At 52.8% G+C, this 24,209-nt stretch overlaps 2 protein-coding genes across 7 annotated transcripts in view; one reads left to right on the forward strand and one right to left on the reverse strand.

The window, feature by feature from the left end:
* Positions 1 to 7,831, forward strand: part of CBL (Cbl proto-oncogene) — a 95,919-nt gene extending 88,088 nt beyond the window's left edge. For 2 of the 3 annotated variants that reach the window (XM_021062968.1, XM_021062969.1), the window contains one exon: positions 485 to 5,591. In XM_021062968.1, coding sequence (XP_020918627.1) covers positions 485 to 768 — 284 coding nt within the window. In that variant the 3' untranslated portion in view covers positions 769 to 5,591. Of the gene's footprint in view, positions 1 to 484 lie in introns of all 3 variants that reach the window. The other variant, XM_003129932.4, reaches the window with a different exon arrangement.
* On the reverse strand, positions 1,351 to 17,067 carry MCAM (melanoma cell adhesion molecule). Of its 4 annotated transcripts, none has more exons than XM_005667431.3 (16): positions 16,958 to 17,067; positions 15,078 to 15,202; positions 14,783 to 14,990; positions 14,627 to 14,697; positions 14,455 to 14,542; positions 13,333 to 13,512; positions 13,097 to 13,218; positions 12,850 to 13,012; positions 12,632 to 12,750; positions 12,404 to 12,545; positions 12,124 to 12,245; positions 11,901 to 12,042; positions 11,736 to 11,807; positions 11,405 to 11,552; positions 10,974 to 11,091; positions 1,351 to 8,678 (listed from the first exon to the last, which is right to left on the reverse strand). In XM_005667431.3, exons 1-16 carry the CDS (start codon positions 17,022 to 17,024, stop codon positions 8,454 to 8,456), a joined length of 2,112 nt encoding a protein of 703 aa, XP_005667488.1. In that variant the 5' UTR covers positions 17,025 to 17,067; the 3' UTR covers positions 1,351 to 8,453. The 4 variants fall into 4 exon arrangements, with proteins under 4 accessions (XP_005667488.1, XP_003129983.1, XP_005667486.1 ...); XM_003129935.4 differs by having other exon boundaries at positions 1,351 to 8,819; XM_005667429.2 differs by having other exon boundaries at positions 2,623 to 10,518.

Consider the following 24,209-nt stretch of genomic DNA (forward strand, 5'->3'; position numbering starts at 1 on the left):
CTTATAGAACAGCTGGTGAAAAAGATACATAGTATCCAGTTGCCCAAACAGGATAAGATCCCCACCACCCCCATCCTTATTTAATGCTTCTTCACTGCAACCTAGACCTGTTTCCTTACTTGTAAAAAGAGAAGTTTAGTCTCTTCTCTGACCCCTCAGAAGTGTTTTTAATGAATGTAGGCAATGACTTGTGTGAAACCTTGTTGCTCAGTGTAAAGTGTGGTGCAGCGGCAGATGTTCTGTGCAGAAGGCTGGGGCAGATGTTCTGTGCAGAAGGCAGGGTGGTCACTGTTCGTAAGGCCGAAGCTTGGTGTCTTTAGAAAATTGTGCTGCTATGAGAGAGAGGAGGCCGAGGACTAAAACCCTTGAACCTGTATAACCCAGCCTGACAGTAGGTCAGTAGTATCTTGGTATTAGGGTGCTGTTACTAAATGAGCATTTACCCCCCCAGATTTGCAAATGTTTTCTTTCCTAATTCTTCTAGACTTTACTGAGGGTTCCCAAGTTCCTGAGAGGCCTCCTAAACCATTCCCTCGGAGAATCAACTCTGAACGAAAAGCTGGTAGCTGTCAGCAGAGCAGTGCCGCTGCCGCCGCCGCCGCCGCCTCACCGCAGCTATCCAGTGAGATCGAGAGCCTCATGAGTCAGGGGTACTCCTACCAGGACATTCAGAAGGCTTTGGTCATTGCCCACAACAACATTGAAATGGCCAAAAATATCCTCCGGGAATTTGTTTCCATTTCCTCTCCTGCCCATGTAGCCACCTAGCACACCCCGTCCCTGCCCAGTCAGAGGACCGAGGAGCCGTGAGCTCTTGCTCGAGTAGCACCTGAAAGGGCAGAGAGGTTCCTTTGGAGACTTCACAGTCTTGCCCTGTCTGTGGGGTATCACATCTGTGGTTCCAAGATTTCAAAGCAGTGGAATGAGAACGGAGCAGCTAGAATATTTTCTTATTTTATTTTATTTGTTTTGAGAGTGCATTTGAAGGTGTCCTTTGGTCCCCACTTAGAGTGTGGATTTTTATTAAGTGGTAGCCTACCTGGGGAACAATCCAGAAGGCAGTAGGAGAAGTACTGTGCTGTAAATCCTAATTGAGGACTTCAGACTTTCCTGGGTTAAGGATGTGGTGGTGTGTGTCTTGTCTGTCTGTCTGTGGTTGTGTGTGTCCTGTGATGAAAAGATTAACCTGCTGTGTGTGTTAATCCTTTGCAGGGAATTAGCACAAGAGGTTTAGGAAGGAATCTTAAAGACTTCCCATCTACTGTGGTTTTATAGCCAACCCCAGTGGTTATTACGACCCCAACACTCCCCTTTGGCTTGGATTATCATGTGCATAGCTAAAGTCTTATATTTTTAGAACACCCTCCGTCTGTTCCCCCCCCCCCCCCTTCTCCTCCTCCTTGGTATCTGTCATTGGCAGTGGGCTTGCTATGACCGGCCTTACTGAAGCCAAGCTGCTTATAGGACATTCTTTATTATGTGTGATGGTGTTGGTTTGTTTGGTAGATAGTTTGGGGGGGTGGGGGAGTGTACTGTTGCTCTATCCTTATGGTCCTATTTGATACTAGCAGCTAACACTGGTCACTCCAAAGCACTGTTTCTATAGGAACATTGAATCTGTTTTTTAAGAAGAGATGTTTTAATTATCTTAATTACATATTGACTGATTTGAGATAGAGGCCTTCAAATACATTCCATGCCCTCCCCAGAAAATAGTCTGTGGGAGTCAGTTGCCTTGGTGCCAGCTATGTGTCAGAATGTAGGTCATGAGCTTTTCTACATAATGGGAAGAACACTGGTTTCCAGCATGGCTTTCTGGCCCAAATACCATGAAGCTTTTAGGAAGTTCCATTTACATGCTCTTTACCTTGTTATATGTAAATGCACAAAATAGGGAGGAAAATAGTGAATGAATTTCAGCTTATATGGATATCTCCCTTTGAACATGAGCCAGGTTATATTTTCAGAAGTGATTTTTTTCTTTGCTCTTTAGGGAATGGGGATAACTACCCATGGTAGCATAGCATTCTGCCGATACTTAGCACCAACCCTGCATTGGCGCCGCCTGGCGACTTGCTTTTCTCTTGTGCCTATGGCTTTGGGAATGTAACCTTTCCTTCTTCCTTTCCTTCCCCTTTCTTCTCCACCTTAGGGCCTATGTACTCTTGAGTGACTGCATTCCCACAGTAACTAGACCACACTGGGTATAGTAAATGACTTTCCCATAGTCAGACAACATGTGAAAAGCCCCGTAGCTTGTGCCATTGCAGGTTCATAAAGAAGTCTGAGTCTGGCGTGGGGCACCATTGGTCTGCTCCGGCAGATACTGCCCAGGGACCGCTGGAGTTCACTTAGCTCACCGCTCAGAGCCTCCTAATGACTTCCTAGCAAGGTGTAACCGTCCTCCTTGTCAGAAGCAAGCCTGCTTTTTGATACATCTCCCCTCCTCACAATCTACATCATGGTTTTGCTTGAGATCTAAACCGAAATGACTCTTCTTACATCTGTTTTCTCTCCCATCTTGTCATCTTTGGACCTAAAACTTTTTCTAACTCTTCTTTTGGCTTTCAGCTGTTCCTAGGTCTTTTGGTTTTATCTTCTTGCCTTAGATCCATTTATGTTCCCAGAGTATATAGTATAGGACTTCTTATTGACTTGCCATGGTTACCCAGTGTCTCCTCTACATGCAAAAAATGACAGCCCCTACCAGGTGCAGATCAGCCTGAAGCAGGATGGATGGGGCAGAGGAAAGCAACAGTGAGTAGGAAATAGTAACCTAGTGTCTCCTTTTAAAAGCCAGTATAGTGTTTCACTTGGGGTAACATTCAGTTTTGCACTTTGTCTAGATGTTGAAAGCCTAGACAAAGAACTAGAAAAGATGGCAGCATTTTGCATACCTGTCCACACTGAAATTTTTCCTTGTCTGTAGTTTGCCCATAGTTTGAAGATCTAGTAAGAGAACAAAGCACTGGTTCTGCATATCTTTTGTCTTTCAAAGTGCATCCAAAATCATCTTCTTTGGAGATATGTCCTCACTTGCATAGGCTAAAAAGGCAAGTTCTTCCTTTCTTTTCTTGAATACCCGTGAGGCTTGTCAGGTCAGCGCCAAAACCTAGGTGCCAGCACCCTGTGTTGAACACGTGCACCATTGCTTGGTTTGGTTCTTAGCTTGTTGGCCGAGTATTTGCAGGCATTCAGGGTCTTAGACCATTCTGTGAGGGGTTTTCTCCTTGGGTGCTCGGAGGTCCTGCCTACATTCATGCCTGAGATTACCAGGCGAGCCCCAGGAAAGTTTTTGCGTGGCCCCTGTTTTGAGACTATTTCCAAAACTTTAATTTCTTAAGTTTTCCTTTAACTAAGGCACCACTAACCCATTCTTCATCCCCCATTTGTATGGTAGTTTTTAATTCTTTGGCTCTGCTCTGAATTTAACTAAAACTGCCCTTTCACAGAGGGGCTTTATTTTGAGTTTTGCCATTTTTGGCAAACCCATTCCCCTTCCCCCTCTTGATTACAAATGGTTCCTCGTCTCTTAACTCTCAGTGGGTAAGGTAAAAACCACTTGGATGTATTTCTTTTTCTCAAATGCATTAGGCTATTGTATTCAACCCAGTCTCTTGCTTCCCCATGTCTCCCTGGGTTGCTTTAATAGCCTGCCTTGTTGCTGGGTGGCTGCTTGGCAGTACTTAATCAGCTGCCCCTGCCGTACTCCTTCCTTAAAAGTCAAGAGTTCTCAAGGCGGAAAAAACCTGTGGGCTCAATGATATACCTCCCTTTAGGTAAATGTTAGATGAGGCAGTTTATCATTTCAGCATTTGTCTGTTAATATTTATATAAATAGTGACATACACCTGTGGATGCCATTCTCGTCCCTTCTTTCTAGCCCCACCCCAGTCTACATGTCCTGACATTCTTCTGTCCTTTTGCTTCTCATACAGACTTTTAACACTAGGGCCTAGGGTGTGGGATGGTACCATTAGTATCATTTAGCTGTTTCTGGATCTTTTAAAAAATTAGGCGGTTGCTATTCTTCATACTTAAAATGTATTTCCTCTATAGAAAAGTAACATATATTTTATGGTCCAATCAGCAGTCTTACACATGAATTTTTGTATATTTGCTTGCAAAGTAGGGACCAGCTATATGTTCCCTTTAACAAGTATCTAGACCTTTTTGTGTGTCATCAGCAATAGTCTTAATGCAGACTATTCTCCTACCTCACATCATGAGAGGCAGAGGGGTGTAGGCCCCCTTCCCAAACTGTAAGTCATCCTTCTTAGTTGTCAGGCTTTCTGACATCGCAGTGACCACTGCCCATGGAATAATGGTATTCTGACCATTGGCCTGGCTCTGACAGTGCGTTTGTTCATTCAGCAAATGTTCATGAGTAATTACCATGAACTGGAAGTATCAGCTCTGTGTTCTCCCCTGCTGCCACGTGGTGATTTACTGACATTGGGAGATTGTACTTGGGCTATCTAGCACATGCATTTGGCCCTAAAATAGCTGTTTCCAATAAGATTGTGCAGTTTATGTTCACAGCTCTTTTATCTAGACATACATTTCCTTATAGAGCTGTCCTGGTTAAAAATCAGTTCAGGATGCTGCCATTAACCCCTGTTGTCTTCCTATAGCTTTGACAATGTCAGGGAGAGTCCTCTGTGTTAAGATAACCCACCATTTTTATGTGTGTCCATAGAATCTGTTTGGTAGGTTGGTGTGCTGGCTCAGAGTCACACCATGGGGCAGTTAAATGTTTAAGTAAAACATCTGCCTACAGCTCCCTTTCCACTCTAGTGCCTTCCTTGATCTTTTTCCTGAGCTGCTTGTATCCCCTAATCCCCTTTATTAGGAAGTTTTCCTATCACCATCTCCTGTTCTATTTGGAACTTGTTTTCCAATCCTTCAACAACCTTTGCAGCTAATCCTATGTCTTAGAAGGGCTGGACACCTGTCTCTGGGTCCTGATTTTCAACTAGTTGTTTGGTCTCCAAGAGTCAGGCAGTAAAATAGATTGACTTCAGTCAGCTCTCAAATATGTCAACCTGGGAGTTCCTTTTATGGCTCAGAAGGTTACAAACCTGACTAGTATTCATGAGGATGCAGGTTCAATCCCTGGCCTCACTCTGTGGGTTAAGGATCCAGTGTTGGTGTGAGCTGTGGTGTAGGTCACAAACTTGGGTACCGCATTGCCATGGCTGTGATGTAGGCCGTCAGCTGCAGCTCCAATTCGACCCCTAGCCTGGGAACTTCCATATGCTGCAAGTACAACCCAAAAAAAGCAAAAAAAACAAAAACAAAAACAAAAAACTCAGCCTGTATCTTTAGGGGTATGGGGCTTAGAGATCCTAGAACTTAGTATCAGAGTCAACACATTATTATCCTCCTAGGCTCTAGAAATTCGATTTAAAGTATTCTCATCTAGCCTAAAACATCACTATGATGCTTTGATCTCAGTCTATGCTAGCAGTCTCTCTTTAGAAATGCATGTAGCCATTTAATGCATGGAGGAGGGTGCATAATGGAAGAAGGTCAAGGCCGTCCTGTTGAGGAATCCTTTGGATACAAGGAACAGAAGCATTCAAGCCAAAGGAAGGAGGGGGTCATAAGGATGCAGGGTATTTCCCAGAACCCAGGATGAGCAGTATAGTTGATTCTGTGGAGCTGAGACACTTTGCAGCTAGTGCTTTGTCCTGCTTGTCAGCCTGTTTGCCAGTATGCATGGCCCCAAAATAGGCACGCCAGTCCTCAGGTCCTCACGGCCTCCCAGCTCTAAGGGATCAACATTTTAACAGATTCTCAGTGTCTCTTGGTTCATATTCTCAAGAAAGACTACAATCAGCCCAGCACATTGGTCAGGTATCGACCCCTGACCAGTCTCCTTGCCACATGGGGCAGCAGCGACGGGCTTCTTCAGGTGAGACGTGGGGGTGGGGGGGTTCTCAGAGAGGAGGTGATAAGATCCCCTAAAATACTTTAGTTCGTAAAACTTACCATACTGCTTTTTTTGAGAGTGGAAAGGCAGGCTTGGGACTGTGGGACACTGAGGAAAAGCTTAGGTTTAAGTTAACTTGGGTTCCTGTCGTCTTTGTTTCTTTATTTCCTATTTTCCTTCCCTTTATGAGTCTTGGCATCCAAGATTTCTTACCTCCCTCTTTAGGACCAGTTTCTCCTATTCCGGAGCTGGTCTATTCTTAGGTGACATTTCTCAGCCTTCATTCGATCTCAGGTCTCTTTCATTTTATTTGGAGAGTATATCACACATCCACTGTAGCCCCCCCCCCCCCCATGGCTCTCTTCAGGTATTAGTGCTGAAAAAGAGCTGCATTCTGTGGGCCCCTGGCCTCTGGCGGCCCGCCACGCCCTCCTCCTCTTTCATCCGGTCTCTCCTGTGTGCGCAGAGCTCTGCGGTAATATTGTTGGGCAGGCCTTCCTAGGTACCTCAGAAACTACTTTGCCAGTAAAATGTATAAAGTTGGGACGATTGCCAGGATATAAATTAGGTGTAGATTCCAGTTTAGAGTTTTACTGAGAGCGTTTTAGACAGGATGCCTTTATCTTCCCTGTCTAGTTGCTCCCCTTGTAGTCCTATAGAGTAAAACCTTTATTCCTTTGGTTTTTTTAAAAGCCTGCTTCTGTTTGCCTGAATCCTTTGATCTTATTTATCTCATCCTGGGCCTGTCCTACGTTACTAAGGCATTTCATAATTACTTATAACTTTTTAGACTACTGGAGTCATTTGATATATACAGAAGTAACGTAATAATCCAAAGATAGACACTGAGACGCATGAGGAAGGCTGGCACATCAGCCTTTGTGTTTGATAGTCTTTCTCTTCTAGGCTCCAGAATTAGGGAGCAGAGAGACAGCAGTGCCACTTGCCTTCCCAGTGTCCTGGGAAATCTGGGTTGGTTTCAAAGGGGAACACCAGTAATTCTGGGTTCCAGAAAGTAGCACAGGAGTAGGTGGGGAAATCGGGGCGGGGCGAGCAAGGCCTGCAAGGAAGCTCATTTGCAGGCGGCTGGAAAGTGTGGTGCCAAAAGGGCCAGCTGCTGACTAACAGACTAACAACTGTTTGGAGGTCTCGCTGCCCCGTCCCTTGTTCTGTGCTTGAGAAAAATGTGGCTGACCACTCCCTCTGTTTGTAGAGAGCAGAGGCTGAGAGCCATCCCCAGATGCTCTATTAACTTGGCAGCTGAACAAATCGGCAGAGTTCTGATTGCCCGTCCCCCTATTCTTGATTCAGTCCCCAGACTGAATGTGAGAGGTGCAAGGCCTCCACAGGTTCTCCTTCTGCCCCGGAACCAGTTTGAGAGGCCAGGGGAGCACTGCTGAGGGCCCACTCTCTCAGCCTCCTCAGGCTGGTGCCGCCTCCCTGCTCGGCCCAGGCCGGGAGCGGGGTGACTGTGCGTCCACACCCGCACTCTGACATGTGTGCTGACGCGTTCCCTTTGTGTTGGTTCCCTCCTCCTTACCTACCTCTGACCCTGTTGTGGGTGAGGGTAGCCAAGCTATGGCTGTCTGGAAACTGAAGAGGCAGAGAGCACGTTTTCTCTTCCTTGGCTTCTTCCTTCTGCTGTCTGGGTGTGTGAGCCCATGGGCGCAGTGCCCGTGAGAGTGGATGCCTCCTGACCTGCCTTTCTCAGCACTGTTGTAGTATCTTGGCCTTGACCTCCTGCTGAAACTTGTGACAGGGGCATGGCAGCTATGAGGTACCTCCTACATCTGCTTTCTGGCTGTGGTGACTTGGGATTTTTAACCTTATATATCATTTTCCTTTATTCAAAACAAAACAATTTTTAGCACACTGAGAAAAAAAAAAAAAAAAAAAGCCAAACATTTTGTGCCTTTCTAAGGCAGCACTGTATCCCAGGCTGCATTTTAGGACTTAATATGGAAATAGCAGAGTCTTAGCTCCTCTACCTTGAGTGTCATTCGTCCCTCCAGCCTAGGGGAGAGGAAATGCTCCCTGTGGCTGGGGAGGTGGCACACAGGTGCAGCGTGTCAGCGGCCCCTCCTCCCTGCCATGATGCTTAGTTGGAAGAAATGAGCATCGTGCCCTGGGATCCTTTGGTTGGTTCCAGTCAGAATCTTAGTTTTTCAGGTTGAATGTTCTGTGTTCCATAAGATGAGACAGAATGTTCCATGATTTCCAGGTATACTCTGGACCATTTCAAGTATCCCGGACTCCTGATCCTATTAATGACCCAACTGCATGAAACACGTAGGGCGGACTCTCCTGAGAAGGGGAGGTTCTTTGTTTGTTTGTCTTGTCTTGTCTTTTTGCTGGATCCTGAGCTGGCCTGGACTTCCTGCCTCTCACTTGGACTTGGCTTTCCTTTCTTTTGAAAACTTCAGACATAGAGCATTAAGCAGCTGGTGCCCTCTGCAGGGGCTAGTTTTCCCCTGGGAAAGGCAGCAGGGACCATATACCAGAACTGAGTACATGGTCCTCAGTATTGTGGCCACTGTAGATTTTGACCAAAAAAAAAAAAAAGGAAAAAAAAGAAAAAAAAGTTTTCTGTATAATGACGTTTTCTCTCTTTCCATTTTTTCAGTTCTTCCCTGCCTTTAACTAATAAAGAAAGCATTGGGAGATAGAAACCATTCTTTTCAAAGTCCTCCTTATTAACAATTTTGACATTCTTGGCCTGGGTGGGGCTGGAGAGAACTTGATGCTTTCTCCAGAATGAAGAGTCCCAATTTGTATATCAGTGTTAAAAATAAAACAAAATGAAAGATGAGATTTTTGTGGACTATTTTAAAAAGGTGTCATTAATATAAAAAAATTTATATTAGCAGTATTTAATCATTCTCACCTGTAAAGAATAAGAAAACAGAAGGTAAATATTCTTACAGAGAATAGCAGAGCTTTAAGATTCATTTTCATTTTAAGTCCATTTTGTTTTGCCAATGTGTTAATGTTTAGAGGTTCTGTTATACTAATGTTATTTATTAATTTTTTTCATTTCCATACACAGTTAACTAAAGAGCTTTTTCAGGCACCCATGTCTGTAAAAAATATTTTTAAATAAAGTTTCTTTTGTTGTAGCAGACCTGAGTTCTTGCTCACTCGTGGGCTAGGGTGTGATACCTTGGGGAGCTTTAGGGCCAGATTCCTAGGCCCACTGGTTCATCACCAGAAGCCTGTTTTGCTACCTTGAGGGCAGTCTAAGTGACAGGAAAGGGGCAATAGCCCACCATGCCCTGCAAGCTGCCTAGAGCAGCTTGGCTGCTGAGTAATAAAATGATTATCCCCTGTGTTAGAGCTTGAGCTGTCTGCTCAGAAGCAGAGGTAACCCTGTCCCTATTCCCAAGCGCAAAGGGTTTTGTGTTCCTTTGGGTGCAGTTCCAATTCTGGAGGCCCCAGGCTGCTATGGTACCCATGATGAATAAAACGCAGCATTATAAGATTTCTGGGACAGTTAAGCTTTATTTTTCATATATATATATATATATATATATATACACATATATAAAAAGGAAAGAATTTGCAAATTTACACCCTAACAAAACCATATATATATACACACACACACACATACACATACACACACAGAGACACATACACACACCCCCAAAGCTCTAGCCAGGCCCATTTCTCATCTCTCAGTACCATTCTCCCATTAGGGTCCTTCTCTTCTGCTAAGGTCTAGACCCATTAGCTCAGTCTGTAGAAGTCTGGTGCTGGTATAACTCTATAGCCTCAGTCCTCATAAAGGACACTCTGGACCTTATTTCCATCCCAAACTCCTAGCATTCAGTCTTAGGTTGATTCCTCAAGAAGGCGTGGGGGCTTGGGCTCAATGGCCTTAACTCTGGAAAGTGGCACCCAGCTTCCTCACTGCAGGGACAGTGAGATATACCTAGCATATCTTTTAAGAAACACCTCCAGGTCCTGGCTCCTGCTAGGGAGAGGAGTGTTGCAAAAGCGACTCCAAAGGCAGGCAGGGGGCTGCTCCTAGATACTGCTGGGGTCTCTAGAACCAGTTTGAGCAACGTGCTTCACCAGCAGAGAGAGGCCTGGGCTCGCAGCATCCTCACTCACTTCAGTGATAGAACTGAACTACGAAGCCAGCCCTGGAGTGGGAAATCAGCTCATGATAAATAGGCTACCTAATTTGGCTGCTGGTAGAAAACAGGTATTTACAACCACAATACGTGTAAAGAGAAAACATGTTCTGCAAGAAACTTCTGGAATACTGAGGCCCCCTCCTTGGCATGAGTGTCACTCAACAGATTGAGACAGTAGTGGTGGACAGGTCCCTGAAGAGAGGGCCTCCAGGGCCATGTGAGGTCCTTCTTGGGATGGCTTGGGTCCCAGCCTGTGTGCACTCTGAAACGGCCTGCGGGGCAGCTGGAAGGGGGTTCTTCTCTGGTCCACTTCAGAGACTTTGGCGACCATCCTGAGTGCTGGGGTAGGGGCAGGGTGAGCAGGGAACAGGAAATGTTCCAGGCCGGGGAGGGAGCGCCTTGTGAGTCGCCAGGCTAGTGCCTCAGATCGATGTATTTCTCTCCCTAAACATGGGTGATGAGGAGACGTGAGGGAGGAACCTGGAGACACTGACCGGGGTTCAGGGTGTGAGCGCTAAAGGGGAGGAGGGGCTGAAGCCGCAGCTGATGAACTAGGTGCAGCAGCCTGAAGGGAAGAAGCGCAGGGAATGGCAGGGCAGGGAAAGAGAGGAGAGGCCCCCAAATCGAACTGGGTCCCACTTCATACCTAGGAACCTAGTGACATGAGCCATTGGCACAGTTCAGGTAATGGGGCAGGTCTTGCTCTCAGTCCTGGGAGCTACCCCTTCTCAGGGTCCCTCAGCACCTGCCTGGCCCTACCGTCTGTGAGCAGTGTTAGGAAGGCAAGGCGGGGCCTGCTCCCCATCTCCAACAGGGAAGGATGAAGGGCAGAGTTAGTGTTCAGAAACCGTCAGCCCCTGAAAAGGTGTCAGGCTCTGGCCACAGGAACTGTCTCCTACCTGGTCTCCTGGAGCCCTCTTGTCACCGTTGCTGCCCTGAAGGAGGCCCATCTCTTCTGGGAGCTTATCTGACTTAACTTCAACTACAAATTCGCTCTTACGAGACGGGGGCAGCGTGCTGGGAGGAGGGAGGGAGGCAAGAGGTTGGCGACTCAGGGGCAAGGTAAGGGGGCTGGTCGGGAGGGACGTCAGACTGGGTGGTGACGGGCCCTGAGGTGCTCTGGACCAGCTCAGGGAAGGGCAACACATGAAAGGGAGGCGGTGTGGTAGATGGAAGCTGGGTGGTGGCGGTAAAGCTGGGAGCGCTCAGACCCAGTGTCCCACTGCTGCTCCTAAGGGGCCAGTGGGCACGGGGCTGGCAGGGGACAGTCCCTGGGGAGGCAGCAAGCTGGGAGCACGAGATGGGGTGGGGTGCGGGGTGCCAGGCTTACATCTCTTGTTTGCCTGACCGTCCACACGGCAGCTTGCCCTTCTTGTAGAAGAAATAGAGAACAGCACCCAGCACAGCCAGGACCAGGACACACACGGTCACGGCCACGATGACCACGCCCTTGCTCTCAGGCTCCGGCAGCTTTCTCTCTGTTCCACAAAGACAGCCTCAGTCACTCCCTGCCCCGGGGTTGCCACATTACCACGGCTGCCCCTTCAGTGCAGGGCTGAGAGAGGATGGGCCGCTGCTCACTGCCCTTGACGGAGCTCCCCAGGGCCGGTCAGGGCAGAATGAGGAGGCCCTGGCCCTGTTCCTGGGCCTGCCCGTCTTACCTGTGGAGGTGCTGTTGGCTCTGGCAGGAGGGCTGAAGGTGGAGGTGCTGAGGCTATTGGTCCTGTTGGAGTCTGGGGTGAGAGACATTCAATGGATGGGGGTAGGACAGGAAAGTGCCCTGCCTGGGCCTGCCCCTGGCCCACCCCGCAGGTCCAGGCCCTTACCCAGCTCCAGGATGATGCTGGTGACGTTTTCGCCCAGCGGGTTGGAGGCCACGCACTTGGCACCGGTCTCCAGCAGTTCTGGGGTCACGAGGACACTCAGGATGCTCAGGACAGTCTGCGGATCTTGGTCCTGCTCACTGGCCTGCGGGGAAGGAGACGCCACTCAGCGGGTGGGGAGGGTGTCCGGCCCTGGAGTCTGGGGGGCCGAGACAGGCCTGCTCACCGTGCCATCAACGTTCCAGATGATGCTGGGCCGGGGATGCCCTGAGGCTTCACAGGACAGGTTCAGCATCGTGTTCTCCTTCACCCGTATCTTCCTCTCCCTCAATGTCATCCATGGGGACCCTGCAGGAGAGCTCGGAAGAGTGAAAACTGCTAGCCTGCTGCCCCCTCCCCACCAGAGGACCCCAGGGCGGTGGGTGGCTTTTGGTCCCCAAAGGGCTTGAAACCACCCAACTCCGGGTGGCTTCAAGGGGCCACGTGATCTCTGGCCAGGGCCTCACCAAAAATGGCCACGTTGACCAGCTGGGTACGGTTCAGGCCAGGTACACTGGGTGCAGATGCCACGCAGCGGTAGCCTCCTCCTTCCTCCCGCTTCAGGTTACGTAATTGGAGCACAGGCCCCCTTTCCAGCACCTTGCCTGTCTGGGGGGAGAGACGGGTCAGAGGTCATCCCCAGGCCCACTTGCCCTATGGCTCCTTGCCCCGCAACTCCGAGCCCACCTGGGTACCTTTTCTCTCAGCCACTGGAACTCAAGGTCCTGGTTACTCTCTGCCTCACAGGTCAGGGTGAGGCTGCTGCCCTCCTGGCTCTCGGGGGCTGCGGGGCTCACCCGGACATCGGACACATCTGGGGATGCGGCAATCGTGTCAGGCAGGGCAGGGCAGGGTGGGACAAATTCCCTCTTGCCTCAGCCTGGTCCCCTGTCTTGGGCCCCCAGCCCCTCACAGTTCACCAGCAGCTCCTGTTGGTCGCTCAGCAGCGATACTGTGGTCTCCAAGTCCAAGCCCTGACATTCGTAGAGCCCGCTATGCTCCTTCTGGGCGGGCTCCAGGACCAGGATCCCGTTGTCATCGGTACTTTCTTCCTCCATCTCCTTGGTGCTGAGGTTCTGGGAGAAGACGAGCAGGTGATCAGAGTGGACCTCCAGCCACTCCTGCATCCCCACTTGCACCCAGCACGGAGCTCTCCGCACCTGCTTGCTGATGCTGAAGTGGGGTGGGGGATTGCCATCAGCCAGACACCTGATTTCCACGCGGTCCCCCTCCTTCAGCATTCCCTCAGGCTCCACTTCCAACCACACTCTCTCCGCCGGGTCTGCACAGGCCGAAAGGGCAGCTCTCAGCCTGAGAGCTTTGCCTGCTCTGGGTGGGGAGGAGTGAGCAGGACTTTCCCCAGGGCCCAGCCCCAACACGATGGGTCAGTACTCACAGAAAACGGGGACCATGACCTCCGGAGACTCCTTCATGTGGTTCCCACTGGGCAGCCGGTAGCTGAGCTCACAGTAAAACTGGGCATCTTTGTCTTCCTTGGCCAGCTGTGCCTTCAAAACACTCTGCAAGGTGTACAGACCACTAGACTCCACGATCTGGAATGACTGGATCTGGACCCCTGGGCAGGGAGGGAGAGGAGAAGGGCTCAGCCTCTGTTCCACCTCCAACCTCAGTGGGGGGATGGCAGGGGAGCCCCCCTGTGGAGGACCAGGTACAAATGCAGACTACAACCCTTCGACCCAGCAGTTGTACTGCTCATTGTCTGCTCTAGACAAACACACGTAGGCACATATACAAGGATGTGTACAAATACCGCTGCAGTGATTTAAAAATCAAGAGGCGTTTCTGTCACGGCTTAGCAGTTAACGAACCCGACTAGTATCTAGGAGGACAGGGGTTCGATCCCTGGCCTCATTCAGTGGGTTAAGGATCAGGCGTTGCCATGAGCTGTGGTGTAGAGGCTCCACAGATTCTATAGCTCCAATTCAACCCCTAGCCTGGGAACCTCCATATGTGGCAGGTGCGGTCCTAAAAGACAAAAACAATAAATAAATAAGTAAATAAAAATCATGAGCAAACACTGACAGCAGAGATACTCTTCAGGGGGCGGTCTGGGGCAGGAAGGAAATTTTCCTTCTAGATTTCCTGTACAATTTAAATTCTTTTTTTTTTTTTTTTTTTTTTTTTTTTGGTCTTTTCTAGGGCCGCACCTGTGGCATATGGAGGTTCCCTGGCTAGGGGTCTAATAGGAGCTGTAGCCACCAGCCTATGCCAGAGCTGCAGCAACTCGGGATCCAAGCCGCGTCTGCAACCTACACCACAGCTCATGGCAATGCCAGATCCTTAACCCACTGAGTGAGGCCAGGGATCGAACCCTCAACCTCATGGTTTCTAGCCGGATTCGTTAATTGCTGAGCCACGAAAGGAACTCTTGTACAATTTAAATTCTTATGAGCTATTTTCAAGGCTCACTTGTGTACTTGAAAAAGTAAACTAAAATGCAAGGAGGTCTCATATGGTGCCACAAGCACGGCCTTTAAGGGCCGAGAGGGTGACTTACGGTTCTTCTCCTCCTTTAGGGGCCGGCCATTCTTATACCAGATGACTTGAGGCAGGGGGTACCCGTTCCTCCCCACACAGGTAGCAACCTAAGGAGGACAGGGTGTGAGTCTCCCTGCCCAGACCCCACCAGGCTCCCCGCCTTAGCTCCTGGCCACCCCGGCAAATCTCACCTCCTCAGGCTCCTCACTGTTCACAGAGATGCCCAAGGGATTGACCTGGATGGTTGGCTCCTCAGGAGCTTCTAGAAAGGGAGAGAAATGGGGAGGTGCATGGACCACCACTTCCTGGGACCCACACTGCTCACAAGGCAGGGATGGGGCACTCACTGTAGACCCGGAGCTGGACGCGGTGCTCCTGGGACCGGGGGCGCTTGCCCTGGCACAGGAAGATGCGCTCGTCATGGGGGGTGATGTGAGTCAGGGCCAGAGTCGTCCCCTTGTCCTGGAGGTGGAGCCGATGCTGGTACTCCCCAGGCTCACTCTGGCCCTGGCCCTGCCGCACCCGGAAGATGAGTGTTGGCTTCTCCTTGTGGACCTGTGGGGAGGAGGTGAGGGTCCTGGGGCTCCGTGAAGGGCGGGGCCTCTGCCTGCCCCCCCTGCTGCCCTCTTCTGGGGCACTCACAGAAAACCAGTCCACGTGGCTGAAGTTGCTCTGGGAATGGGAGGGGCCGCACTTCAGAAGGGCTGTGCCTCCCACTTCCACCTCCAGCAGCTCAGGCGCGGGCTTCTCCGCCTCTCCAGGCACACCTGGTGGGGGGGCACCCCAGCAGCTGTCAGCTCCAGCTGCTCTCCATGCCCTCCCTTCACAGCCGCTCGCTGCAGCTGCTCTTCCTGCCACTTCCAGGATCTGAAGGGCACCCTGTCCTTTCCTAACCCTCAAACACTCTACCCTCAAGCCGAGTCAGCCTTCTCCTGGTTCAAGGGAGTTGGGGATGGTCATTGGACTTGGGGGTGGTCCCGAGCACCAGGAACCTCCCAGATGGGGCTGGCAGGGGGTGACCCAGGCCTGGGCCAAGAGGAAGGCCACTTTCCTTCCAGGCCCCCTCCTCTCTGGGTGAGCTCAGACTGTGGGAATGCAAGGCATGTGCCAGGCCTGGGCACACAGGCCCTTTATGTCCCACACCCGGAGAAGACATCACTCTCCCCTTTGCCTCCTCCCTAAATCCCCATAAAAGCCAATGGGCCAACCCTGGCCAGGAGACCCTTATCTCATACTCCCTCAGCAGCACCGCTGTGAACATCCCACACACTCAAGGGACCCCATCTCGGGAGCCTCGTGCGTGTGGAGGGGTCAGAGTCATGGAGGGGCTAGAATCTCTCCCTGAGGTAAGGGCAGGGGTCAGGGCAAGGACCAGGCAGTGAGCAGGAGTGACGTCAGTGGTGCCAGCGTGCTGCCCGCCCCGCGAGGAGGTGATGTCACTCCATACCATCTGGCCGGACTCGGGTGCCTGGGTGGCTGCCCTGGGCTGACAAGCAGAGCAGATGGAGTGGTCTACAACCAGAGCAGAAGCTTGAGATCCCTAGTTCCTTTTCCCCAGAGCTAGAAGGGCAGGGCTGGGTGGGGCTGGACCTTCTGCAGCTGTGGAGCCCGATTTAGCCCTTTCCCCAGAAGGGCTTGGGAGGCAGCAGCCGAGGGTACCCCAGGGGCTGTCAGCACCGGCATGAGGCCACCCTAGTTCCCAGACCTCCCCTTCCCCAGCCAAAGAGAGGCTGGGACCGGGGAAAGGGAGCCAAGAGAAACGCGACACCGCTGCGGGCCATACAAGGGCACCATGAACCTGGGAGCGCCGGGCTCCTGGGCAGTTCCAGAGAAAAACTCCGAGGTGCAAGGGTGCATTTTCCACTTGAATGTGGTCCCATTCCGGGAAGTGTAACAAGTCTGGGCACTTCCGCTCTGGGAATCCTCGATCCTTCGTCCCTGCCACCTGTGATCCCGTCACCCGGGTAGGCGCGAGGCGACCCACACCGCCCTCCAGCCTCTGCCAACGCCCTGCTGGGGCGGGAGCCGCCGTTCCTCCCCCTCTCGCTCACCTCCAGCCTGGCTCAAAGCCCAGGCGGGAGAAGGAGGGGTCGGCGCATCCCCTCCAGCTAAGAGAGCTGCCTTTTCCAGCAACAGGCGAGCGCGGAATTCAGGTTTGGGGGATGCACTGTAGCTGCGTCTCCCGCCAAAGCTCTAAACGCGGGCCCCCAGAAAAAGCACCTGAGGAAAAGCTCTCCACAGAACCCAAGAGACTCGGCCCACCCCTTCCCGCTCCAAGAAGCAGCCCCCCGCCTTTCCAATTAGGCTCCCAGGACGGTCTGGAATAGAGCTGCAAACTGGTTGCAAAGAAGAGTTGCACGCGCGCAAGGCGCTCGGTGCCCGAGACTTGGGGAGGAGGAGCGCACGCCGCAGTGCAAAGCCCGGGTCCCCGTCTCGATGCCGGCTCTGCTCCCGGGCACGCTCCGCCGAAGATTCCCGGGCCAGGCCGTTCGGGGCGCGGGCCCCCCAGCTAGTTCACTCACCCGCAACGCGGCGACAGCAGCAGCAGGAGGCTAGCAGGAAGGCACAGATGAGCCCGGACGTCCCCATGCTTCCCGGCCGGAGGGCGAGAGCCAAGTGAGGGAGCTCGCGGCTGCCGGGGCTGACGTCAGGGGGGCGGGGGAGGGGGCCCGGAGCGCCGGGGCCGGCCTGCCACGCCCCGCGCAGCCCCCCGCGCCCCCCCGCCCAGCTCGCCGCAGCCCTAGGGGGCGGGCCCGGCGCCGAGATGCCCGGAGCTTTGCTGCGGGACCGCGCGGCGCGAGGGGAGGCCGGAGCCCGCCTCCCAGCTCCCAGCTGGGGAACCGAGAGGGGGCGGCGACAGGTGTCTCCCGGCCGGACTGCCCAGCCGAGACGGCAACGTGGGGAAGCTGGCACGGATGCTCGAAGTCCCACCGCTTCAGATCCCGCCGCGCTCACCCCGGCTCAGCCCCCGCCCATCCGTGTAGCCCTGGGGGACCTCCTGGCGGAGAAGCCACTGACCTGGTCCTTGGCGTCCGGATGGGGGCCTCCCTCCCATTCCATTCCTCTCCCTGCCTCCTCCTCCGCCTCTCCGGACCCCTGCCACAGAGAACGATTGCACCACGGCGGCTGCCGCCGGCCTGGCATTGCAGTCCTGGCAGCTTTGAGGGAAGAACCGTAGGCCCAGGTCCACAGACCCAGAGGTGCCTTTACTGGGGCGTGGAGATGGCGCTCTAAGGGCTGTCCCTTCATTCCCAGCTCTTGTAAGTCCGTCTTTACCTAGAGGAAGGAAGGAGGGGCCGGATTCCCAGGCCCAGGGTTGTCCCACTTGTCCAGGCCCCGGCCTCCGTCTTGAGACGTCTGCTTCTGCCCTCTGCACTCATCGAGCCTAGTCCCACTCACTCTCGCCTCGCCTGAGTGAGGAAGAGGGGAGGGAAGAGAGTACATGGGTGTGAGGTCTCCAGCTTGACCCCCATTGTCTTTTGCTGTGCGGGAGGGTTGAAAGGACCCCTGCAGCGGGACTCTGCCCCTTCCACCAGGCCTCTCAAGCCCCCTGTTGCTGCGGCTCAGCTGCTGCCAGGAAGGGTTTGGAGCAGGAATCAGCAGGAACCTCAGGCTGCCCGGCCTGAGTGAGATCTGCCACACAGCCAGGTGAGGGGAACCCGGTAGCCCCCTTCGTCCCAAACCTTGGGTCTTCTGGCCTCTTGAACTAAAAGTGAGAGTGGACCCTTGCATCAGAGACCCCCCCCCCCCGCCCAGTCCCCTATCCCTGGGAAAGGGGTCCACATCTGCTGGGACTCCTTCAACAAGGAGGGTCCAAAGGGAGCCTGGGGTAGAGTCCAACTGGCTGGCAGGGCAGCCTGCTGCTGGTTGGGGGAGGAGCAGAATGAGGCAGCAAATGCCAGAGATGGGCAGGTGACTTGAGAGGATGCTCTGGGATAGTGTTTTGATGACAAAGAGATGACACTCGAACCACATCAGCCCTTTCTTTCGGAACCTTAGCGGAACCTTTGCTGACCCCCTCCTCCGTCTCCGTTAGTGGCCAGAGGCCATGGCAAGCCAGCCAGGCCAGAGGCTGGAGCCTGGGGTGGGGGGCGGTCGGGGGATTGAGAAGAGGAGGGTTCTTCCCTCTCCCCCAGAGTGAATGTATGGACTGGCCCAGGGCCCAGAGTGGAATGGATGCTGATGCGGTGGTTTGCCTGCAGGGGCAGGAGTGGGGATGGCTGAAGGATGCTGTTGGCCCTGGCAAGCCCGGAGCTGGGCATGGTGCTTGGCTTCCCTGCCCCCACCCGCTTCCCTTCACTTAACCCCATTAACTAATCATTCTCTCTCTGGCCTGAAAACAAAGCCAGCTAACCACCAAGGACGGTCAGTTCAGAATGGTTCTTCCGCCCTGAGAAAAGTGAAGCCAGGTGGGGGTGGAGGAGCTGCCTCTGCAGTGAAGGGAAAGTGAGGTTAGAGACCCCGGTGACATCCCTTCCCTGCACGTCCCCAGCAAACAAGCACAAAGACTGTCCTTTAAGGAAGCCAGTAGCCTGGGGTGATCTGGGCTGCCAGGGAGTGGGTGGTAGAAGTCAGGGGCAGACAACTCTGGGATGTCTTCATGAGGGGGGCCTCTCAGATTCCAAACCAAAAAGAGGTCAGGACCTTGGAGAAGATTCAGAGGGGACTGGAGACAGAAGAAAAAGGAGTGACGGCAGCACGGGGTGAAAGAGCGAAGGGTAGAGGGTATCAGCCCTCCAGCTCCTCTAAGATGCCAGCAGATAGAGCTTCAGCAGTTCTAGGCAAGAGAGAAGGCGGCAGGGGAACTTGCAGCGAGAAAGGATGGCGATCAAGGAGGCAGCCCCCGATCTTCCATCAGCAGAGACTCTCGGCGCCTGGACTGGTTTGGAGGCAGCCTTGCTCCTCCAAGATCAGATCAGAAGACCAAGATTAGAAGAGACTCAGGCCAGAGTCCTAATTTTTTGCCTCTTTTCTCCCCAAAGGAAAGGGCAGGAAGGCTGCCTTCCTCCACCTCCATGGTAGGACCAGGCTACTCAGACTTGAGAGGACTTGCTGTGTCCAGTGCCCTCTGTGTGTTTCTCTGCTATAGATCTGACCACAGGTAGAGAAACTGGGGCTGCATGGGGTGGTGGCCATGGTCTGGGTCCCTTAGCTCCTGTCTCCAGCATGAGTGGGGCTTTCATTTCATTGTAGGAAGTGGAGAAGAGCGGGGCCCCACCTCGGTGGAGTTGGAGGTAAAAAGCCAAGGATGGGCCTTCCTCCCAGGGGATCACTGGGTGGAATTTAAACCTAGGAGTCCTCTCTCTCTCATAGTGGGTATGGTGGCCTCCCACCCACCCCTCTGGTGGAGGGACCTTAAGCAGGAGGATATGACAAGGACAGACTGGGTGGAGGAAGGAAGCTGATAAAGACAAGTGTGCAGCTGCAGTGAGAAAGAGTGGGGGGTGGAGGGGTGGCTCAATAGTCTTGGCAATGACAGAGGCTGGGGATCGAACCCCCTGGCCTGGCAAAAAAATAGGGTTCAGTATGAGTCTTTGGATGGGGAGGTAGGAGAACTGTTCCTGGGGGGCGGGGGGTCTGAGCTGGGAGGAGACTGTGCTGAGGGAGTGAAAAGCAGGGTAGGAGGAGTGGGGGGGCAGTTGCTGCTGAAGACATCCGGGGGCCAGGAAACCGGATACTGGGGGGCTGGGTGGAAGATGTTGGGGAAGAGATTGAATGGGGGGAAGCAGCCCCTATCCTGGCCGGACACAGTCTCACCCATGTCCTTTGCACCTGAGCCTGGGCAGGAAGAGGGAGGCGCAGCCTGGATTGAGGTGCGCCCAGAAACCCCGTGGAAGAGGACAAGGGTGACTTGGGGAGGGATGGGAGGGGCTATTTTTAAACTTGGAAAAACCGTGAGTTCATCTCCACCCTGAGTGCTGGAGGAGGCAAAGGCCCCATTGTACAGGGGTCCAGAGAAAGGGAGGAGGAGGGAGGCAGTGGCACAATGATGGGGATTATGTTGGAACAGGCCGGGGAGAGGGGGGCGGGGGAGGGGGCGTCTTCGTCACAGCTGGCCTACTGAACTCTGGGGTCGAGCCAGGCTGGGGCTTGGACAGAGGGTTTGCCACTCTCACAAAGCCCCCTGGAGGGGAGGTGGCGTCTCTGGCGTCCGGTGGTGCATCCTGGGGAGGGGGCTGCGGGTGGGATTCCCACAGCCTGGCTTTCCCAGGAACCGCAGGGTCTGTTCCCAGGCTCCCAGCATTCCAGCGACTCCCCTGGGAGCTGCTGGCCTCTCCTCTCGGCCCCTTCTCCACCAGGGAGTGGGGAGTGAGAAGGAGAAAGAGGATGTGAATGCGTTGGGATTCCTCCTGGGGACTGGGGACCCTTAAGCCGCAGGGAGGGGCGGCCGTGGGTGGGGTGTATTGAGGGGAATCGCAGCCCTCCCATCCTAGTCCCCAGCCCTGTTGAGCCATCACTCAGACCCAGACTGTCCCTCTTACCCTCTCCGACCCCTCCACGCGGGGCCTCTCCACGTGGGCCTCCCTCCAGCACCCAGGGGACCCCAGGAGCCCCTGCTCCCCAGGACTTGCCGGGTGGAAGCCAGGGGGAGGCGGGGCATCCGGCCGCTCTCGCGCCGACCCAAACATTACCATAAATGCTCAGGCTGCCGCGGGCCGGGGAGGGGCTCGGGCGGGAGACCCTGGGCCTTTCCGGAAGCCCCGAATCCGGTTTCCAGGCCTTTCCCCGCGAGGGCCGGTAGAAGTGATTCAGTTCCCTCTTTGGGAAGTGGGAGGTGGGAGCAGACTTGCGGGTGGGGCGCGGGGATGGGGGTGGTAGGGAGAGAGCCAGGCTGCGAGGGGAGTCCCTGAGATCTGCCTTCTGGGTGCGCAGGACTTCTGATCCAGGAGAGAGTAGGACCCTCAAGCCAGGATTTCAGCTCCAGCACAGGAATGGGGGCTTCTGGGTCGCCCTCTGACCCGGCTGGACCCACTTCTGTCAGCAGTAATAGTGGAGCCTCCTGCTCCCAGTCCTGGGTCTCTGCTCTCTGGCCTCTTCCCACTTCCTCCTCCTTTCCTAAATCTGGAGAAGGGAGCAAGTGGGGGGCAGGGGAGGGCACAGGGCAGGATGCTGGGAACCTACGCCTCTCCCCCTCAGGGAAGTTCACATCCGCTCCCCAAAATACCACCACCCAGGAGGAGGAATGTACCCAGAGAGCTATTTAAATTTGACTTTGAGATGTCCCTGAGGACAGGCCAGCTAGTCTACCGGAGAGGAGTCTCTGGGAAGCTTAGGGAGCCCTGGTTCTGCTGTGTCTCAGGAGGGCCCCTCTCCTCCCTGAAGGCCGCTTCTGCTTCTGCATTTCATTTCATTTTCCCTTCTACATAGAGCTTTGAACAACCCGGCAGGAGCCCTGGAGGAGGGGAGCCTTTTCCCATCGCGATCTGGCAGAGCCTGTGATCCCCACTGTAGTTGTCACAGCCCATCTAGGAGGCTGGGAGAGAGAGGTGGGAGGGAAGACGGGGGGAGGTGGGGGGCCTGAACCCCGCCTCCCTGACCTGCTCCGCAGGCCCTAGGGGTTCAAGAGAACTTGAAAAGTGGAGACCACGAAGGATTGTGAGTCAGAGAAAAGCCCCGGACTAAGTCAGACTGGGGCTGTGCCCTCCCCACACCTTCCCATTGTGTCCCAATCACATAGGAAAGTGCCATTCAATGTGATCCCCAAGATCCAGCTTCTGTAAACTCCATGGAGGAATTGGTGGCTTTGCGACAGTCCTGCCATTTAATTAGATAATCTTGGGCACGTAGCCAAACCAGTGACTGTTCAGAGGGCCCATGGCAGTGCTCAGAATGAGAGAAGAAGCTACTCATATCTAATATTTGCACAGTGCTTTACAACTCAGCCCATCACTTAAGGGTCGTTTTCATCCCTAATATTTATCTTGCTCTTTGGACCCAAAAATGAGGAAATTGAAGGGAAAAGAGTTATATAACCTAAAGTCACACAGCCTGTGAGTAATGGAGCTACATCTTTTTTTTCAATGTGGTAATATGCACACGACAAAAAGCTTACCCTTTTAAAGATTTTAAGTGTATAATTCAAGGGCATTAAGTATACTCACGGGGAGTTCCCATTGTGGCTCAGCAGAAATGGATCTGACTAGTATCCATGAGGACGCAGGTTCAATCCCTGGCCTCACTCAGTGGGTTAAGGATCCGGCGTTGCCGTGAGCTGTGGTGTAGGTTGCACATGTGGCTTGGATCTGGCATTGCCGTGGCTGTGGCAGTGGCTGTGGCATAGACCATCGTCTACAGCTGCGGTTGGAAACCTAGCCTGGGAACCTCCATGTGCCGCAGGGGTGGCCCTAAAAAGACAGAAAAAAAAAAAGTATACTCACAATGTTATGCAACAATCACCACTGTCTAGTTGCAGAATTTTTTTTGCCATCAAACTTCTTATTCATTTACTTAATTAAAATTTTTTTTTTCTTTTTGTCTTTTTAGGGCCGCATCTGCAGCATACGGAGGTTCCCAGGCTAGTGGTCGAATCAGAGCTATAGCTGCTGGCCAACACCGCAGCCACAGCAACGCCAGATCCTAGCCACGTCTTCAAACTACATCACAGCTCGAGGCAATGCCGGATCCCCTACCCACTGAGCGAGGCCAGGGATCAAACCTGTGTCCTCATGGGTACTAGTTGGATTATTTCCTCTGCGCCACGATGGGAACTCCTAATTTCAGAACTTTTGATCACTCCAGGGGACTAAAATTTGAAAAAAAATTGATTTAACTCCAGAAACTGGGCACTGTACCTGTAATAATTTACAGCTGAATTAAGTAAACATTTCGTGGAAATGAAAGCAGTGGATTGAATACCACTGAATTATGTGGTATAAACAGGAAATGCAACAGGGATTTAGAAGAGCAAAAATCTGTTTGGATTTGGTCTGAACTAGCCTGGAAAGCCTTTCTGGAAGTGTGGAAGCTTCAGTGAAAAGTCAGGTTTAGGAGTTCCCACACTGGTGCCGTGGGTTAAGAATCTGACACTGGAGTTCCCTTAGTGGCTCAGGGGAAATGAATCTGACTAGTATCCATGAGGACACAGGCTCGATCCTTGGCCTCACTCAGTGGGTTAAGGATCTGATGTTGCTATGAGCTGTGGCATAGGTCTTAGATGCGGCTGGGATCTCGTATTGCTGTGGCTGTGGCGTAGGCCAGCAGCTACAGCTCCGATTCAACCCCTAGCCTGGGAACTTCCATATGCCATGAGTGCAGCCTTAATAAAAATCCCAAAAAACGGAATTTGGCATTGTCGCAACTGTGACATAGGTTGGGAAGAAAAGTCAACTTTCTATAGGGGAGGAGTAAGGATAAATCATCCTGGGCAGGGCAAGTGGCATAAGCAATAAGAGAGGGGTGAGACTGAAGAAAAGGGGCACACGCGGTGACAACTGATTCTTCTAGAAGTTTGGGCTGATGGTGGGGAGGCTGGAGGACTTAGCTTGCTATTTGCATAGCAAGCCCACTGCTTTTACTTTCATTATACATTTCCTTGGAGTGTCTTGAGGAGAGCTTCAGCCACTGCCACCACCTGTTGGCACCAACTTTACGCAAACAGCTGGTAGTAAAGAAAGTGTTATATGGCTAACTAGAAATTCATCACTATCTGGGAGTTCCCATTGTGGCTCAGTGGTTAACAAATCCGACTAGGAACCATGAGGCTTCGGGTTTGATCCCTGGCCTCGCTCAGCTGGTTAGGGATCCGGCGTTGCCATGAGCTGTGGTATAGGTCGC

The sequence above is a fragment of the Sus scrofa genome, chromosome 9, assembly GCF_000003025.6.
Source record: "Sus scrofa isolate TJ Tabasco breed Duroc chromosome 9, Sscrofa11.1, whole genome shotgun sequence".
Classification (NCBI taxonomy): domain Eukaryota; kingdom Metazoa; phylum Chordata; class Mammalia; order Artiodactyla; family Suidae; genus Sus; species Sus scrofa.